At 44.6% G+C, this 21,282-nt stretch overlaps 1 protein-coding gene across 1 annotated transcript in view; it reads right to left on the reverse strand.

Moving 5' to 3' along the window:
- Nucleotides 1-21,282, reverse strand: part of ATP8B3 (ATPase phospholipid transporting 8B3) — a 575,725-nt gene that overhangs the window by 450,955 nt on the left and 103,488 nt on the right. The window contains exon 6 of the mRNA XM_077281130.1: nucleotides 2,301-2,373. Within this exon, the coding sequence (XP_077137245.1) occupies nucleotides 2,301-2,373 (73 nt within the window). The remainder of the gene's footprint in view (nucleotides 1-2,300; nucleotides 2,374-21,282) is intronic.

Below are 21,282 nucleotides of genomic sequence, written 5' to 3' on the forward strand. Positions count from 1 at the left end.
AAGCGATCACATGTTTGCCATTATTGTAGTGGAGAGAGAGAAATTAACAATTTATGAGGTGCCAAATATATGAGAGCGCTACAATCTATGGGGCACTACACTGTATGTGCACAGTATATAGGTACTAAACTGGCATATTTTCAATTCTCCAGACCAAAGCATGGCGTGGATGTTACAAAATAGTCACTGCAGGCATAGATTAATTCATTGAGAGGTGTAATTTCTGCAAGGTCACTTTTGGGATTTTTCTGCTGTTCTGGTATGTTAAGGGCTCTGCAAATGTTGCCCACGAACTATTCTAGGGCTCCAAAAGCCAAATAGCACTCCTTCCTTCTCAGACCAGGTATGTGGCCTAATACTAGTTTCCAATTACATATGGGGCATCATTGCATTTGGGAGAAATTGCACCATAAATTGTGGGGTGCACTTTCACCTATTAACTCTGGTGTAAATGACAAATTTGCAACAAATAAAAAGTTAATTTTTACTATTAAAATGTTATATTTCTATGTCCCAATATTATAAAATTCAGTGAGCCATTTGTGGGTTCAAAATACTCACTATACCCATAGATGATTTCCTAAAGCAGTGAAGTTTCTAATATGGGGTCACTTGTGAGTGTTTCTGCTTGTTTGGCACCTCATGGGTTCTCCAAGTGCAACACGGTGTCCAAATTTGCTTTCCAAAATCTAAATAGTGCTCTTTGCCATTCAAACAACATGTGGAGTATCATATTCGGAAGAAATTTCATAACAATTATGGAGTCCGTTTTCTCACATTACCCCTCATGGAAATTATAAATTTGGTGCTAAAATAGTATTTTATTGAAAAAATTAGATTTTTTTTGTTTTGTTTTCACATCTAAACGTTATAAAGTTTTATAAATTACCAGTGGAATCTACACTCACCGGCCACTTTATTAGGTACACCATGCTAGTAACGGGTTGGACCCCCTTTTGCCTTCAGAACTGCCTCAATTCTTCGTGGCATAGATTCAACAAGGTGCTGGAAGCATTCCTCAGAGATTTTGGTCCATATTGACATGATGGCATCACACAGTTGCCGCAGATTTGTCGGCTGCACATCCCAAAGATGCTCCATACAAGGCAGGATGGATCCATGCTTTCATGTTGTTTACGCCAAATTCTGACCCTACCATCCGAATGTCGCAGCAGAAATCGAGACTCATCAGACCAAGCAACGTTTTTCCAATCTTCTACTGTCCAATTTCGATGAGCTTGTACAAATTGTAGCCTCAGTTTCCTGTTCTTAGCTGAAAGGAGTGGTACCCGGTGTGGTCTTCTGCTGCTGTAGCCCATCTGCCTCAAAGTTCGACGCACTGTGCGTTCAGAGATGCTCTTAGGCCTACCTTGGTTGTAACGGGTGGCGATTTGAGTCACTGTTGCCTTTCTATCAGCTCGAACCAGTCTGCCCATTCTCCTCTGACCTCTGGCATCAACAAGGCATTTCCGCCCACAGAACTGCCGCTCACTGGATTTTTTTTCTTTTTCGGACCATTCTCTGTAAACCCTAGAGATGGTTGTGCGTGAAAATCCCAGTAGATCAGCAGTTTCTGAAATACTCAGACCAGCCCTTCTGGCACCAACAACCATGCCACGTTCAAAGGCACTCAAATCACCTTTCTTCCCCATACTGATGCTCGGTTTGAACTGCAGGAGATTGTCTTGACCATGTCTACATGCCTAAATGCACTGAGTTGCCGCCATGTGATTGGCTGATTAGAAATTAAGTGTTAACAAGAAGTTGGACAGGTGTACCTAATAAAGTGGCCGGTGAGTGTATATGCTCAATACACCTAGATACATTCAATGAGGGGTCTAGTTTCCAAAATGGGGTCATTCATGGAGGTTTCTGCAGTTTGGGCATGTCAGGAGCCCTGCAAATGCGACATTCACAATCAATTCCAGCTAAATTTACGCTCCAAAATCAAATAGAACTCTTTCCTTTCCAAGACCTTCCACATGCTAAAACAGCAGTTTTTGAACACATATGGGTTATCATTGCATTCAGGAGAAATTGTTTAACAAATTATGGGGTCAATTTTCTCCTATTATCCCTTGTGAAAATTACTTGGAGCTAAAACATTTTACCTGATTTTTTTTCCTTTTCCACATATAACTTGTAAATGTTTCTGTGCTTTCTGAAATCAACATGATTATGGACATATTCCTTCTCATGGGTAGCAGACAAAAAAGAAATGACCCTAAGTTTGATCTACTGTATTATGCATGTTTACATATCCACACACAAACGGACCGGTGCCTAGTGGAGTCACTTACAGGAACAAAGTCATCCTTTTGTAGGCGAATAATGTCTCCAACCTGGATGTCCATCCATTTCTCCAATAGGAAGCTAAAGATTAAAAAAAAATGTTTATGTATATGTTAAGAAAAAGTAAACTACAAGGAAAAACAAAATAACCAGCACCTCCTAACAGAATAAAGGAAGTGTGAACAGATGCAAGCAGCTTTGACTGCATATTATACAAACAAAAGAATACAGCAGCGCTCTGTAAGCACTAAGATGTATGAAAACATTGAATATATGGAAATTTAACGACATTACTGTTATCTAGATTATACTTATATATAAAATAAAGGTACTTAGAGCAAAAATTCCCATTTCATGAATAGAGATGAGCGAACCTTTTAAGGTTCTGTTTGGATCGGATCGGCAAACTTCCCTATGTTCTCTGAACAGTTCGCCGAACTTATCTGAACTCAACTAAATTCAATCGGAGGCAAAACCAAATGTATAGACAACACTATCAGGGGTCCAAAAGGTGCCAAAACAGCCCAAATTAGCGAAAGACACAAGGAAAAGTGGCATCAATTGACCCGGAGTACAAATAGTATAATTGCGCTGCATGAATGCATGGGACAACATTCATCAGCAACAGGTGGATGATTTACAGGTGTAGGCTTGGGGCTCTGGGAGCCCTGTCAATTTCAGGCAACACATGAAGCAGACCCAACTTAGAGACCAAACTTTTCCAAAAATTAGGTGTAGGCCTGCTGTGCTGGGAGCCCTGATACCTCATGCAACAGCTCAAACTGCTTTTCTGCTCATCCACACTCAGGTGGCACAAATATCAGTTTCGTAGACTACTATTGTTAGAAACATTTAAGGATAGTAACACAGGTAGTTGACAGAAAGCAAATGCAGGCCTGCTGGTCTGGGAGCCCTATTGCTACAGACAACACACACTAAGGAAATCCAACTTGGAGTCAAAACATTTCCAAAAATTAAGGGTCAGACATCAGGAAAAGTGGCATCAATTGACCCGCAGTAGAAATTTTGTAATTGCACAGAAGTCAGGCATGAGCTATGCACAGGCCCAGATTGGTAATCTGCCGAGGCGGGCATATTCCCGGTAGGCTGGCGGCTCTGAACTGTAAAATGGCAGCGGGCCCTTTAAACCTTTTGAAGAAGCCCCTGTTGAGCTCTGTCTCTCGTGCACGTGCTGAAAAGGCCACGCTGTGGCCGCGGCAGCCTTTACCATCACGAGTGAAAGTACGCATAGCAGCCCTTGTGATAATGCGTACACAGCAGCTGCGATGGCTCTTGTCATGAGGTGTGCACAGCGGCCGCGAAATCCCTCTGTGCAGGCAAGCAACATAATGTACGCACAAAGTGGCTTTATTCAAAAGTTTTTGGTTTCATAACTACGGTATCTAATGGCAACTTTTTGATCCCCAGAGCTTCAGCTAACCAACTATATTTCTGGCATTTTAGGTACTTTACTAGATGTAATTTATTCCTTTGAGACTTGAATGGCTTTTTTTAAAAAAGGGAAATTTCTATGGCTCTTCTGTTTTTCGAGATTACTGTAATTGATTCTTTGTTTGCTGATGTCAACCATCTTATGATTCTCAATAAATAAAACATTGAAAACAAACAAACAAAAGGTTTTTTTCTGCTCACCTTCGCTGGTAAAATTCAGTATCTGCTCCTCTGTATGTCCGATGCTGCAGGTGCTGCAGATCCTTATCAATTTCCTCCCTCATCTCAAGGATCTGGGTAAGTCCCAAGATAAATGTTTCCATGTACACTCACCGGCCACTTTATTAGGTACACCTGTCCAACTTCTTGTTAACACTTAATTTCTAATCAGCCAATCACATGGCGGCAACTCAGTGCATTTAGGCATGTAGACATGGTCAAGACAATCTCCTGCAGTTCAAACCGAGCATCAGTATGGGGAAGAAAGGTGATTTGAGTGCCTTTGAACGTGGCATGGTTGTTGGTGCCAGAAGGGCTGGTCTGAGTATTTCAGAAACTGCTGATCTACTGGGATTTTCACGCACAACCATCTCTAGGGTTTACAGAGAATGGTCCGAAAAAGGAAAAAAATCCAGTGAGCGGCAGTTCTGTGGGCGGAAATGCCTTGTTGATGCCAGAGGTCAGAGGAGAATGGGCAGACTGGTTCGAGCTGATAGAAAGGCAACAGTGACTCAAATCGCCACCCGTTACAACCAAGGTAGGCCTAAGAGCATCTCTGAACGCACAGTGTGTCGAACTTTGAGGCAGATGGGCTACAGCAGCAGAAGACCACACCGGGTACCACTCCTTTCAGCTAAGAACAGGAAACTGAGGCTACAATTTGTACAAGCTCATCGAAATTGGACAGTAGAAGATTGGAAAAACGTTGCTTGGTCTGATGAGTCTCGATTTCTGCTGCGACATTCGGATGGTAGGGTCAGAATTTGGCGTAAACAACATGAAAGCATGGATCCATCCTGCCTTGTATGGAGCATCTTTGGGATGTGCAGCCGACAAATCTGCGGCAACTGTGTGATGCCATCATGTCAATATGGACCAAAATCTCTGAGGAATGCTTCCAGCACCTTGTTGAATCTATGCCACGAAGAATTGAGGCAGTTCTGAAGGCAAAAGGGGGTCCAACCCGTTAATAGCATGGTGTACCTAATAAAGTGGCCGGTGAGTGTATATACACTTCCTAACAGAAGTTATGTCGCTTATCCATGTTATGTAAATAAAAGCTTATAACCTGACATTAAATTCATCCATTGGTTGTATAAATTATTCTTTTGAAAGCTGAAACCCTCTGAAATGTGGTTTAGGATAAGAAAATAAATTGGCATCAATGCAGAAATATTGATCAGTTAATGGACACAGAATGGTCAGATTTTGTCAAGACAAAAGTTTTGTCGTCCACAGAAAGTAATGTGATATTCAAACAAATAATTAACTTAAAATACAAATATACACTCACTGGCCACTTTATTAGGTACACCTGTCCAACTTCTTGTTAACACTTAATTTCTAATCAGCCAATCACATGGCGGCAACTCAGTGCATTTAGGCATGTAGACATGGTCAAGACAATCTCCTGCAGTTCAAACCGAGCATCAGTATGGGGAAGAAAGGTGATTTGAGTGCCTTTGAACGTGGCATGGTTGTTGGTGCCAGAAGGGCTGGTCTGAGTATTTCAGAAACTGCTGATCTACTGGGATTTTCACGCACAACCATCTCTAGGGTTTACAGAGAATGGTCCGAAAAAGAAAAAAAATCCAGTGAGCGGCAGTTCTGTGGGCGGAAATGCCTTGTTGATGCCAGAGGTCAGAGGAGAATGGGCAGACTGGTTCGAGCTGATAGAAAGGCAACAGTGACTCAAATCGCCACCCGTTACAACCAAGGTAGGCCTAAGAGCATCTCTGAATGCACAGTGCGTCGAACTTTGAGGCAGATGGGCTACAGCAGCAGAAGACCACACCGGGTACCACTCCTTTCAGCTAAGAACAGGAAACTGAGGCTACAATTTGTACAAGCTCATCGAAATTGGACAGTAGAAGATTGGAAAAACGTTGCTTGGTCTGATGAGTCTCGATTTCTGCTGCGACATTCGGATGGTAGGGTCAGAATTTGGCGTAAACAACATGAAAGCATGGATCCATCCTGCCTTGTATGGAGCATCTTTGGGATGTGCAGCCGACAAATCTGCGGCAACTGTGTGATGCCATCATGTCAATATGGACCAAAATCTCTGAGGAATGCTTCCAGCACCTTGTTGAATCTATGCCACGAAGAATTGAGGCAGTTCTGAAGGCAAAAGGGGGTCCAACCCGTTACTAGCATGGTGTACCTAATAAAGTGGCCGGTGAGTGTATGTTGCATAACATTGGTGAATGAAGTTGTGGTGCTATTAGAGTCATATTTAATATTTTGTGTGACTTCCATGAGCTTGAAGGACTGCATCCATGCAGTTCAACAATGATTCATACAATTTATTAGTGAAGTCATCAGGAATAGCAAAGAATGCAGTCTTACATGCCTCCCAGAGTTCATCTAGATTCTTTGGCTTTGTCTTCCAAGCTTCCTCTTTCATCCTACCCCAAACATGCTCAATGATGTTCATGTCTGGTGACTGGGCTGGCCAGTCCTTGAGCACCTTGATCTTTTTTGCCTGGAGGAACTTTGTTGTAGAGATGGATGTATGAGATAGAGTGTTCTGTCCTTCCAATAGGACAGTGTGGTTCATATTATCCATTAAAGAGTTTAGTACTATAGTTTTGGTTTTGCTGTGTTATAGCACCACCCAGTGGTGGATAAATTTATTACCTGTGTTTTTCTTAGTAATTATTAGTGTTGCATTTTGGGATTGCACCAAAGCATCATGGGATGGGGAAATTCCATTTTCTCTCTGTGTATCTCCCTGGACACACGTGTTATCTGATGTGTTGGAACTACTTCACTTACTTGCCACCCTGGTTAAGTTTATCCGGTAAGATTGCTATCCCTGTTCTTGCAATATAGTGTTCTACTGAATGTGATTTATTGCATAGCAGCTAGTACTTAGGAAATCTATTATCAGTCACTTGCTGTATGTAGTTATATGTAGGAGTTGCATCATCCTGTATACTTTTCTATTAGTTGTAAATTATCAGCTGTATTGTTATTTGGCTCAATACTTATACGTATCATTTATATTCTTATAGTTTTACCGCATTTCAATACCTGTTACCAATAAACAAGTTAGACTACAGAGAACAGTCTGCTTATTTTGGAAGACAGAAGTGGTTTATGCTGTATGTTGGATCACACACCGTATCAACGTGTATGAAGACAGAACAGTAAAACGGATGCTAGACGTCGGTGATGACAGTAAAGGAGGCTAGATGCCAGCGATAGCAAATACCACTTACGCAGCCGCTTGTACCACACCGCACTGCCTGCAGTTACCGCAGCGGCCGCCATACAGTCAAAAGTACCGAGAGCGCAGCCCACCAAGCACGACACGTCTCAGTCCACGCTGAAGTCATCCCTACCCGCTCTGAGACGTCCTACCGCATGCAAACAGACACAAAATGTCTGCAAGTCGAGCATCTTCACTCGGGACGAGGTCCCAAACAAGCCGCTCTAGCAAGTCTTCCTCGAAAAGGTCTGTCACCCTCGCCCGAGCAGAAGCTGAGGCGGCGAAAGTAAGATCCTCCTTCGCTGCACAAGAGATGCAGTTAAAGTTAAGACAAGCAGAGCAAGAAGCAGAAAGAGCTCGCCTGCAAGCAGATAGAGAAGCAGAAACAGCCTGCCAAGAAGCACAAAGAGCCCACCTGCAAGCAGAGCAAGAAGCAGAAAGAGCCCGCCTGCAAGCCGATAGAGACGCAGATACAGCACGCCTGCGAGCGACCTTAGAAAGGCTTTCCGCTGAAAAAGAAGCAGCAGCCGCAATAGCCAAAGCTGAGTTCTTAGAAGCCGTGGAGTTTCCGGAATCTGAGCGTGACAGCGACGTACGTGGACCAGACCTTGATCTCCAGGACCCTGCTCAACGCGTCTAAGAATACGTCCACCAACATCCCTGAATAGAAGACAACTTTGATCCGTTACACCAACCAGCCTATACAGATTACCAGAGATCTATCCTCCAAATACCGTACTGGAAGCAGGAAGGTACACCGTGAAACGACGTCGACCACCACTACCGTCTTACAGAACAGAAGGTACGGCCTCCTCCCAGACTGAGAGGGACACCCTTCGCTTCAGAACGGTTTTATACAGACTTTCCTAAGCCAGAAGCTCCTACCAGGTATGAGGATGCACCACACACACCGCATGACAACAGCACACCAGCTCATGTTGGCACTGACTCAGCCACTATGAACTTTGCAAGGTTCTTTACCCGCTGGGAGCTGGTGACCAAGGGACTTGTAAAGTTCACTGATCGAGCTGAAAGCTACAGATCATGGCAAGCCTCCTTCCAGAACGCCATCAGAGACTTGCATCTTTCCAGTAGTGAAGAGTTAGATCTACTGGTTAAGTGGCTTGGGAGCGAGTCAGCTGAACACGCCAAAAGAATCAGGAACATTAACATAAAGTACCCACACACAGGACTTCGCATGGTGTGGGAGAGACTCGAAGAATGTTATGGGTCAATAGAAGCTATAGAAAACGCTTTGTATAAAAGAATTGATGATTTCCCCAAGATAGCAAATAAGGGTAATCAAAAGCTCAGGGAACTGAGCGACTTGTTAATGGAGGTACATGCTGCTCAGGCAGAAGGTGACCTACCAGGGTTGGCATTCCTGGACACTGCCAGAGGTGTCAACCCGATTGTCCAAAAGCTCCCTTACAACTTACAAGAAAAGTGGGTCAGTCACAGGTCCGTTACAAACAGGCTCATAAGGTACCATTTCCTCCTTTCGGGGTGTTTGTAGACTTTGTTGCTCAGCAAGCTAAAGTTAGAAATGACCCCAGTTTCGATTTCACTATGTCATGTACCACTGCCTCTGGTGTAAAACCCAGTAAAACACCAGTGGCAGTACACAAAACGAATGTTACCTCCACAGGTTTTCCTTACAGGGCAAGTAAGTCCTCTCCAGAAGAGGACAAACCCCAGGATCTCAGCAAACACTGCCCCCTACACAAGAAACCTCATCCTCTGCTAAAATGTAGAGCCTTCAGGGAGAAGTCTCTAGAAGACCGTAAGAGTTTCCTAAAGGAAAACAAGATATGCTTCAGATGCTGCGCGACGACCTCACACTTCGCCAAGAACTGTGAAACCAGTGTGAAATACACAGAATGTAGTAGTGTGGAGCACAACACGGCCTTACATCCTGGACCACCCTCAGGGGTACCGTCGCGAGTAGAAGAGTCTGCTGAAAAACAGATGGACACTGACATGGACACCCCAGTGGTCACTTCTCAGTGTACAGAGATCTACAAGGAACTCGTAGCAGGAAGATCCTGCTCGAAGATCTGTCTTGTCAGAGTATTCCCAGCGAGCCAACGGGATAAGGCAATCAAGGTATATGCAATCTTGGATGATCAGAGCAACAGGTCTCTAGCTACGTCCTTTCTCTTCGACACCTTCAACATTGCTGGTCCCGGCTCTCCATACTCCTTGAAGACATGTGCAGGTACTGTCGAGACGGCGGGGAGGAAAGCAATTGGATTCAAAGTAGAGTCTATGGACGGTCAAACCTGCTTATCCTTGCCATGAATACTGGAGTGCAACCAGATTCCCGACAACAGGTCTGAGATACCTACACCAGAGGTAGCAGCTCATCACACCCACTTGAGATGTATAGCTCACCTGATACCAGAGCTTGACCAAGGAGCTCCTATCGTCTTACTCCTCGGAAGAGACATACTACGGGTCCACAAGGCTAGAGGACAGATTAACGGCCCACAAAACGCCCCATATGCTCAGAGACTTGACCTAGGATGGGTCATTGTGGGAGATGTCTGTTTGGGTGGAGCACACAGGCCGACTTCAGTCAACAGCATGCTCACCAATACCCTCGAGAATGGACGTCCGTCTCTCTTCCAGCCATGCGAGAGCAGTTTCCTGATTAAAGAATTGCCACACCACACCCCACCAACTTGTCCGTTAGCTGATCCTTCCTGTGAAGACCATGCATGCGACGGTGAGCAAGATCATATAGGGTGCACAGTTTTCCACAGGACAAGAGAAGACAACCAGGTAGCAACATCAATAGAGGACAGACTGTTCTTGGACATCATGGAGCGAGAGATAGTAAGAGATGAATCAAAGAGTTGGGTCGCACCTTTACCATTCAAACCACGGAGGCAACGCTTACCCAACAACAGAGAACTTGTCTACAGTTGATTTGTCTCCCTTACAGGCAAACTGCAGAAGGCACCAGAAACAAAAGAACACTTCTTTACCTTCATGGAGAGAATATTCCAGAGTGGCCACGCGGAAATTGCACCTGTACTTCAAGATTCCGAGGAATGTTGGTACTTACCTATTTTTGGCGTGTATCATCCGAAGAAACCAGGTCAGATAAGAGTGGTATTTGACTCAAGTGCCAGATACGAAGGTGTTTCTTTAAACGACATCTTCCTGTCTTGTCCAGACCTCAACAACAGACTTCTGGGAGTACTTCTTAGTTTCCGCAAAGATGCAGTAGCATTTATGGCCGACATACAACAGATGTTTCACTGCTTCCTTGTTAAAGAAGAACACAGAAACTACTTGAGGTTCTTCTGGTACCGCGATAATGACCCCTACAAGGACATCGTGGAATATCGTATGAAGGTACACATCTTCGGGAACAGCCCTTCCCCTGCTGTCGCTATCTATGGCCTTAGACATTCAGCCAGAGAGGTTGAAGCAAAGTATGGATCGGATGTAAGATCGTTTGTGGAAAAGGATTTCTACATAGATGACTGCCTGAAATCCACACCCACAGATGAGTCGGCAGTCAGTCTCCTGAAAAGGGCACAAGAAATGCTCGCTTCATCCAATTTAAGGTTACACAAAATTGCTTCCAACAGCCAAAAACTAATGGCAGCCTTTCCCTCTCAAGATTACTCAACCGATTTAAAAGACTTGGATTTAAGCACGGACTCCCTTCCTATGCAACGGAGCCTGGGTTTACTCTGGGATTTGAAAAAGGATGCATTCACCTTCCAGATCAGCGAAGAAGAGAAACCCTTCATGCGCAGAGGCGTCCTATCCGTTGTGAACAGCTTGTACGATCCTCTGGGATTTGTAACCCCTGTGACTATCCAAGGTAAAATGATGTTGAGAGACTTCACCCAAGAGACGTCCGATTGGGATGACCCGCTTCCCAGCGAGAAAAGAGAATTGTGGGAAAGATGGAAAAATTCTTTAGAAGCCCTGTCAAGTCTCTACGTGGCACGACCATATGCTTCTGTGCCATCAACAGAAATCAAGATGCAAAGGCTTTGTATCTTCTGCGATGCCTCAACCAAAGCAATTGCGGCAGTGGCGTATTTGAAAACTACTGACATCAACGAACAATGCCACGTAAGGATTGTTATGAGCCAGACAAAACTGGCCCCACTCCGTGAACACACAGTACCCAGACTGGAACTCTGTGCAGCTGTGCTAGCAGTAGAGTTAGCTGAGCTTATCTATACAGAAATGGACCTGGAAGTCAAAGAAGTCGAGTTCTACACTGACAGCAAGGTAGTGCTGGGGTACATTTGCAATGAAACTCGTCGCTTTTACGTCTATGTCAGCAATCGGGTGCTAAGGATCAGGAGATCCACCGACCCTAAACAGTGGCACTATGTGTCCATGCACCACAATCCAGCGGACCACGCAACCAGATCCATTGAAGCAAGACACCTTAAGGACACAACCTGGTTTACTGGCCCTACATTCTTATACCGTTCGACACCATACGTTGACGAGTCAAACATCTTTGAACTGGTAGATCCAGAGGCAGATGAGGAAATCCACCCTCAGGTATTCGTTCTACGTACGGTGACTAAAGACAATCACCTTAAATCCCACCATTTCAATAAGTTCTCAACTTGGAACTCGCTTGTTCGTGCCCTCGTTTGTTTGATTCATGTGGCTCGGTCCTATAAGTCAACGTCACCCACCATTCAGAAACCTTACAAGGGTTGGCATCACTGCAAGCTTGCCTTTACCGTTCCAAACATGGAAAATGCCAAGAACATTATAATTCGCACCATACAACGTGAGTGTTATGCCAAAGAATTAGATAACCTCAATAAAGGCCAACCTGTTTCTAGAGATAGTGTCTTGAAGAAGCTTGATACAATCATTGACCAGGATGGGCTGTTAAGAATTGGAGGTCGTCTTCAAGAAGCTGAAGTGGAATTTGGGGAGAAACACCCTATAATAATTCCTGGACATCATCATGTCACGACCCTGCTTGTGCAACACCACCACGTCTTGGTGAAACATCAGGGCCGACTGTTTACAGAAGGAAATCTACGAACTGCTGGACTATGGATAGTCGGAGCAAAGCGATGCGTGAGTAAACTCATTTACAATTGCGTGATTTGTCGCAAACTCCGTGGCGGGACTCAAAAGCCGAAGATGGCCAATCTCCCATCGGACAGACTTAGTACAGAACCTCCCTTTACCAACGTCGGACTGGACATATTCGGGCCATGGTCTGTGGTTGCACGGAACACTAGAAGAGTCCAGGCCAACGCCAAACGCTGGGCGGTTATGTTCACCTGTATGTCCATCAGAGCAGTCCACATCGAAGTAATTGAGTCCATGGACACTTCAGGGTTTATAAATGCACTCCGACGTTTCATCGCCATCAGAGGGCCTGTGAAGCACATACATTCCGATAGAGGCACCAACTTTGTAGGAGCAGTGAAAGAACTTCAAATTCCTTCCAACCTAGACACCACCAGTGTGGAAAGATACTTGAGTGAGCAGGGGTGTACCTGGACTTTCAATCTGCCACACTCTTCTCACATGGGAGGTGCTTGGGAGAGGATGATAGGAATGGCACGCAGAATCCTTGATTTCATTTTCTTGCAAGCAGGTAACGCAAGACTCACACATGAAAGTTTGACCACATTCCTGGCAGAAGTTTCGGCCATCATTAATGCCAGACCATTGACTTCACTTTCTAGTGACTCTGAGGATCCGACCATTCTCACTCCTGCCATGTTACTTACTCAGAAAGCCAGCGTTCTCAGCGCTCCACCTGGAGAATTTAGCAACAAGGACCTCTACAGACGACAATGGAGACAAGTGCAAAGTCTCTCCAATACCTTTTGGGACAGATGGAGGAAGCAGTACCTCTCCACCTTACAACCAAGGAAGAAGTGGCAGAAGGACAGATCAAACATCAAAACCGGTGATGTCGTTCTCATGAAAGACAGCCAGTCTCACTGTAATGAGTGGCCACTAGGCCTCATCACTAAAATATTCCCAAGCAAAGATAGATGGGAAGGTGCGTAAGGTTGAGGTCAAAGTAGGCAAGTCTGGGGAGAGTAAACTATTCCTCAGACCAGTTGCGGAACTTGTCTTACTGTTTTTGCCAAAAGAACCTGTAGGTGGCATCGGTTGATGCCAAGCGGGGAGTGTTCTGTCCTTCCAATAGGACAGCGTGGTTCATATTATCCATTAAAGAGTTTAGTACTATAGTTTTGGTTTTGCTGTGTTATAGCACCACCCAGTGGTGGATAAATGTATTACCTGTGGTTTTCTTAGTAATTATTGGAGTGTTGCATTTTGGGATTGCACCAAAGCATCATGGGATGGGGAAATTCCATTTTCTCTCTGTGTATCTCCCTGGACACACGTGTTATCTGATTTGTTGGAACTACTTCACTTACTTGCCACCCTGGTTAAGTTTATCCGGTAAGATTGCTGTCCCTGTTCTTGCGATATAGTGTTCTACTGAATGTGATTTATTGCATAGCAGCTAGTACTTAGGAAATCTATTATCAGTCACTTGCTGTATGTAGTTATATGTAGGAGTTGCATCATCCTGTATACTTTTCTATTAGTTGTAAAGTATCAGCTGTATTGTTATTTGGCTCAATACTTATACGTATCATTTATATTCTTATAGTTTTACCGCATTTCAATACCTGTTACCAATAAACAAGTTAGACTACAGAGAACAGTCTGCTTATTTTGGAAGACAGAAGTGCTTTATGCTGTATGTTGGATCACACACCGTATCAACGTGTATGAAGACAGAACATAGAGCACCATCCTGCTGCAGAATTTGACCCCTTTTATGATTTGGAATATAAGAGGTAGCTAATACTTCTTGATATTTTAGGCTATTGATATTGCCTTTGACCTTGCAAATGTTTTGCAAACCCCCATACTGAATGTAACCCCAGACCATGATCTTTCCACCACCAAATTTAACTGTTTTCTGGGTGTATTTTGGATCCATATGGGCTCCAGTAGGTCTCCTGCAGTATTTGCGGTGGCTGTGGTGTAATTCTACTGAAGATTCATCAGAGAAATCCACCTTCTGCCACTTTTCCAGCGTCCATCTGTTTAGCAGGCTGTCGGACTTTGCAAATGCCACATGGTTTTTTATTTGCCTTTTGTTTAGTGCTGGCTTCTGGGCACTGATTCGACCATGGAGGCCATTTCGAGACAGAATCCTACAAACTGTTCTAGTTGACACAGGGACTTGAGGTGACCAGGCCTGTTGGAGCTCTGCTGCAGTGGAAGAGGGACTTGCTTTGGATTTTCTAACCAACAAATGTTCCTCCTGAGCAGTTGTCTTGCGAGGTCTGCCGAACCTGGGCTTGTCAAACACATCTCCAGTCTCTTCAAATCTTTTTTAAATTCTTTGTACTTGATGCTGAGACACATTAAAGGTGCCAGCCACCTCTGCAGTGGATCTGGTATTCAGCCTCTTGATAATCCAGGCTTTGGTCGCAGGGTGGACTTTTGGCATGTTGTCACAGCTCAAGTTGCAGTTCAAGTGAAGGTCTGGGGTGCTGGGTTCTGGGGTGCTGGGTTTCTTTTTATACACACACACTAATTAACCAATCATTTACTGAGCACATGTGAGGATGTAAACTAGGATTGGGTGCATTATATGACCAGGCAACAAAACGTTTGTGTTGCCAAATTCGGACCATTCTGTGTCCACTAACTGATCAATATTTCTGCATTGATGCCAATTTATTTTCTTAACCTAAACCACATTTCGGAGGGTTTCAGCTTTCAAAAGAATAATTTATACAACCAGTGGATGAATTTAAAGTCAGGCTATAAGCTTTTATTTACATAACATGGATAAGCAACATAACTTCTGTCAGGGAATGTACAATATATGTGATACAGCTAGTGATGTATATATGTTATGTAGGTGATACTGTGATTATACACAACAGTAGCAGTATCACCTATGTATTGTATATAGAGCAGTGTTGTGAAATTGGATTCTGGGCTCCCCCGGTGGCCACTTGTGGAATTGTACTTGTGTGCATCATCCCCTCTGTTCACCTGCTCCTATCAGGATGTGGGAGTCGCTATATAACCTTGCTCCTCTGTCAGTTTCATGCCGGTCAACAATGTAATCAGAAGCCTTCTGTGCATGTTCCTGCTACTAGACAACTCCTAGCTAAGTTGGACTTTTGTCCTTGTGTGTTTTTGCATTTTGTTCCTGTTCACAGCTGCTGTTTCGTTACTGTGTCTGGAAAGCTCTTGTGAGCGGAAATTGCCACTCTGGTGTTATGAGTTAATGCTAGAGTCTTAAAGTAATTTCTGGATGGTGTTTTGATAGGGTTTTCTGCTGACCATGAAAGTGCCCTTTCTGTCTTCATGCTATCTAGTAAGCGGACCTCGATTTTGCTAAACCTATTTTCATACTACGTTTGTCATTTCATCTAAAATCACCGCCAATATATGTGGGGGCCTCTGTCTGCCTTTTGGGAAAATTTCTCTAGAGGTGAGCCAGGACTGTCTTTTCCTCTGCTAGGATTAGGTAGTTCTCCGGCTGGCGCTGGGCATCTAGGGATAAAAAACGTAGGCATGCTACCCGGCCACTTCTAGTTGTGCGGCAGGTTTAGTTCATGGTCAGTATAGTTTCCATCTTCCAAGAGCTAGTTCTCATATATGCTGGGCTATGTTCTCTCGCCATTGAGAATCATGACAGTTTGACCGGCCCAAAAAAGGGTTAAATTACTGGCTGAGAAAGGAGAGAAAAAAGAAGTCTGCTACAATTTTTTTTTTTTTTTTTTTTCCTCTAGTTCTGAGTGTGCTCTTAATTGAATCACTTGCTAGTTTGCCTATGCTGCAGCCTTCCTCTCTTTCTCTCCTTCTAATCTTTGAATGGCTCTGTGTTCACCTGTTTCAAATGGATCTTCAGAGTGTAGCTACAGGTTTGAATAATCTCGCCACAAAGGTACAAAATTTGCAAGATTTTGTTGTTCATGCACCTATGTCTGAGCCTAGAATTCCTTTGCCTGAATTCTTCTCGGGGAATAGATCTCACTTTCAAAATTTTAAAAATAATTGCAAATTGTTTTTGTCCCTGAAGTCTCGCTCTGCCGGAGACCCTGCACAGCAGGTCAGGATTGTAATTTCCTTGCTCCGGGGCGACCCTCAGGACTGGGCTTTTGCATTGGCACCAGGGGATCCTGCGTTGCTCAATGTGGATGCGTTTTTTCTGGCCTTGGGGTTGCTTTATGAGGAACCTCATTTAGAGCTTCAGGCGGAAAAGGCCGTGATGTCCTTGTCTCAGGGGCAAGATGAAGCTGAAATATACTGCCAAAAATTCCGCAAATGGTCTGTGCTTACTCAGTGGAATGAGTGCGCCCTGGCGGCGATTTTCAGAGAAGGTCTCTCTGATGCCATTAAGGATGTTATGGTGGGGTTCCCTGTGCCTGCGAGTCTGAATGAGTCCATGACGATGGCTATTCAGATCGATAGGCGTCTGCGGGAGCGCAAACCTGTGCACCATTTGGCGGTGTCTACTGAGAAAACGCCAGAAAATATGCAATGTGATAGAATTCTGTCCAGAAGCGAGCGGCAGAATTTTAGACGAAAAAATGGGTTGTGCTTCTATTGTGGTGATTCAACTCATGTTATATCAGCATGCTTTAAGCGTACTAAGAAGCCTGACAAGTCTGTTTCAATTAGCACTTTACAGTCTAAGTTTATTCTATCTGTGACCCTGATTTGTTCTTTGTCATCTATTACCGCGGACGCCTATGTCGACTCTGGCGCTGCTTTGAGTCTTATGGATTGGTCCTTTGCCAAACGCTGTGGGTATGATTTGGAGCCATTGGAGGCTCCGATACCTCTGAAAGGGATTGACTCCACCCCATTGGCTAGTAATAAACCACAATACTGGACACAAGTGACTATGCGTGTTAATCCGGATCACCAGGAGGTTATTCGCTTTCTGGTGCTGTATAATCTACATGATGTTTTGGTGCTGGGATTGCCATGGCTGCAATCTCATAACCCAGTCCTCGACTGGAGAGCTATGTCTGTGTTAAGCTGGGGATGTAAAGGAACTCATGGGGACGTACCTTTGGTTTCCATTTCATCATCTATTCCCTCTGAGATTCCTGAATTCTTGTCTGACTTTCGTGACGTTTTTGAAGAACCCAAGGTTGGTTCACTACCTCCGCACCGGGAGTGCGATTGTGCCATAGACTTGATTCCGGGTAGTAAATACCCTAAGGGTCGTTTATTTAATCTGTCTGTGCCTGAACACGCGGCTATGCGAGAATATATAAAGGAGTCCTTGGAAAAGGGACATATTCGTCCTTCGTCATCTCCCTTAGGAGCCGGTTTTTTCTTTGTGTCTAAGAAAGACGGCTCTTTGAGGCCGTGTATTGATTATCGTCTTTTGAATAAAATCACGGTTAAATATCAATATCCGTTACCACTGCTTACTGATTTGTTTGCTCGTATAAAGGGGGCCAAGTGGTTCTCTAAGATTGATCTCCGTGGGGCGTATAATTTGGTGCGAATCAAGCAGGGGGATGAGTGGAAAACCGCATTTAATACGCCCGAGGGCCATTTTGAGTATTTGGTGATGCCTTTTGGTCTTTCTAATGCCCCTTCAGTCTTCCAGTCCTTTATGCATGACATTTTCCGCGATTATTTGGATAAATTTATGATTGTGTATCTGGATGATATTCTGATTTTTTCGGATGACTGGGACTCTCATGTCCAGCAGGTCAGGAGGGTTTTTCAGGTTTTGCGGTCTAATTCCTTGTGTGTGAAGGGTTCTAAGTGTGTTTTTGGGGTTCAAAAGATTTCCTTCTTGGGATACATTTTTTCCCCCTCTTCCATCGAGATGGATCCTGTCAAGGTTCAGGCTATTGGTGATTGGACGCAACCCTCTTCTCTTAAGAGTCTTCAGAAATTTTTGGGCTTTGCTAACTTTTATCGTCGATTTATTGCTGGTTTTTCTGATGTTGTAAAACCATTGACTGATTTGACTAAGAAGGGTGCTGATGTTGCTGATTGGTCCCCTGATGCTGTGGAGGCCTTTCGGGAGCTCAAGCGCCGCTTTTCTTCCGCCCCAGTGTTGCGTCAGCCTGATGTTGCTCTTCCTTTTCAGGTTGAGGTCGACGCTTCTGAAATCGGAGCTGGGGCGGTGTTGTCGCAGAGAAGTTCCGACTGCTCCGTGATGAGACCTTGTGCCTTTTTTTCCCGTAAATTTTCGCCCGCCGAGCGGAATTATGATATTGGGAATCGGGAGCTTTTGGCCATGAAGTGGGCTTTTGAGGAGTGGCGTCACTGGCTTGAGGGGGCCAGACATCAGGTGGTGGTATTGACTGACCACAAAAATTTAATTTACCTTGAGTCTGCCAGGCGCCTGAATCCTAGACAGGCGCGCTGGTCGTTGTTTTTCTCTCGGTTTAATTTTGTGGTGTCGTACCTACCGGGTTCTAAGAATGTTAAGGCGGATGCCCTTTCTAGGAGTTTTGAGCCTGACTCCCCTGGTAATTCTGAGCCCACAGGTATCCTTAAAGATGGAGTGATATTGTCTGCCGTTTCTCCAGACCTGCGGCGGGCCTTGCAGGAGTTTCAGGCGGATAGACCTGATCGTTGCCCACCTGGTAGACTGTTTGTTCCTGATGATTGGACCAGTAGAGTCATCTCTGAGGTTCATTCTTCTGCGTTGGCAGGTCATCCTGGAATCTTTGGTACCAGGGATTTGGTGGCAAGGTCCTTCTGGTGGCCTTCCCTGTCACGAGATGTGCGAGGCTTTGTGCAGTCTTGTGACGTTTGTGCTCGGGCCAAGCCTTGTTGTTCTCGGGCTAGTGGATTGTTGTTACCCTTGCCTATCCCGAAGAGGCCTTGGACGCACATCTCGATGGATTTTATTTCGGATCTGCCTGTTTCTCAGAAGATGTCTGTCATCTGGGTGGTGTGTGACCGTTTCTCTAAGATGGTCCATCTGGTTCCCTTGCCTAAGTTGCCTTCTTCTTCCTAGTTGGTTCCTCTGTTTTTTCAAAATGTTGTTCGTTTGCATGGTATTCCGGAGAATATCGTTTCTGACAGAGGGACCCAATTCGTGTCTAGATTTTGGCGGGCATTCTGTGCTAGGATGGGCATAGATTTGTCTTTTTCGTCTGCTTTCCATCCTCAGACTAATGGCCAGACCGAGCGGACTAATCAGACCTTGGAGACATATTTGAGGTGTTTTGTGTCTGCGGATCAGGATGATTGGGTTGCTTTTTTGCCTTTGGCGGAGTTCGCCCTCAATAATCGGGCCAGCTCTGCCACCTTGGTGTCCCCGTTTTTCTGTAATTCGGGGTTTCATCCTCGATTTTCCTCCGGTCAAGTGGAATCTTCGGATTGTCCTGGAGTGGATGCTGTGGTGGAGAGGTTGCATCAGATTTGGGGGCAGGTGGTGGACAATTTGAAGTTGTCCCAGGAGAAGACTCAGCTTTTTGCCAACCGCCGTCGTCGTGTTGGTCCTCGGCTTTGTGTTGGGGACTTGGTGTGGTTGTCTTCTCGTTTTGTCCCTATGAGGGTTTCTTCTCCTAAGTTTAAGCCTCGGTTCATCGGCCCGTACAAGATATTGGAGATTCTTAACCCTGTGTCCTTCCGTTTGGACCTCCCTGCATCCTTTTCGATTCATAATGTTTTTCATCGGTCATTGTTGCGCAGGTATGAGGTACCGGCTGTGCCTTCCGTTGAGCCTCCTGCTCCGGTGTTGGTTGAGGGTGAGTTGGAGTACGTTGTGGAAAAGATCTTAGACTCTCGTGTTTCCAGACGGAAACTCCAGTATCTGGTCAAATGGAAGGGATACGGTCAGGAGGATAATTCTTGGGTCACTGCCTCTGATGTTCATGCCTCCGATCTTGTCCGTGCCTTTCATAGGGCTCATCCTGATCGCCCTGGTGGTTCTGGTGAGGGTTCGGTGCCCCCTCCTTGAGGGGGGGGTACTGTTGTGAAATTGGATTCTGGGCTCCCCCGGTGGCCACTTGTGGAATTGTACTTGTGTGCATCATCCCCTCTGTTCACCTGCTCCTATCAGGATGTGGGAGTCGCTATATAACCTTGCTCCTCTGTCAGTTTCATGCCGGTCAACAATGTAATCAGAAGCCTTCTGTGCATGTTCCTGCTACTAGACAACTCCTAGCTAAGTTGGACTTTTGTCCTTGTGTGTTTTTGCATTTTGTTCCTGTTCACAGCTGCTGTTTCGTTACTGTGTCTGGAAAGCTCTTGTGAGCGGAAATTGCCACTCTGGTGTTATGAGTTAATGCTAGAGTCTTAAAGTAATTTCTGGATGGTGTTTTGATAGGGTTTTCTGCTGACCATGAAAGTGCCCTTTCTGTCTTCATGCTATCTAGTAAGCGGACCTCGATTTTGCTAAACCTATTTTCATACTACGTTTGTCATTTCATCTAAAATCACCGCCAATATATGTGGGGGCCTCTGTCTGCCTTTTGGGAAAATTTCTCTAGAGGTGAGCCAGGACTGTCTTTTCCTCTGCTAGGATTAGGTAGTTCTCCAGCTGGCGCTGGGCATCTAGGGATAAAAAACGTAGGCATGCTACCCGGCCACTTCTAGTTGTGCGGCAGGTTTAGTTCATGGTCAGTATAGTTTCCATCTTCCAAGAGCTAGTTCTCATATATGCTGGGCTATGTTCTCTCGCCATTGAGAATCATGACAGAGCAGTCTGCATATAATATATAGGTGATACTGCTACTGCTTTATATAATTGCAGTATCACCTATATATTGTATATATAACAGTTGCAGTATCACCGATATGATGTATACAGACTGCTCTCTACACTTTATGTAGGTGCTACTGCTCTATATACATTATATACTTCTAGGTGATACTCCACAGTATTTTCCACATATTGTATATACAGCAGTAGCAGAATCAACTACATAATGTGTAGAGAGCAGTCTGTATACATCATATAGGTGATACTGCAACTGTTATACATACAATATATAGGTGATACTGCAATTATATAAAACAGTAGCAGTATCACCTATATATTGTATGCAGACTGTTCTATATACAATATATAGGTAATACTGCTACTGCTGTATCTACATTTTGTAGGT

Source organism: Ranitomeya variabilis, chromosome 1, assembly GCF_051348905.1.
Source record: "Ranitomeya variabilis isolate aRanVar5 chromosome 1, aRanVar5.hap1, whole genome shotgun sequence".
In the NCBI taxonomy this organism is placed as follows: domain Eukaryota; kingdom Metazoa; phylum Chordata; class Amphibia; order Anura; family Dendrobatidae; genus Ranitomeya; species Ranitomeya variabilis.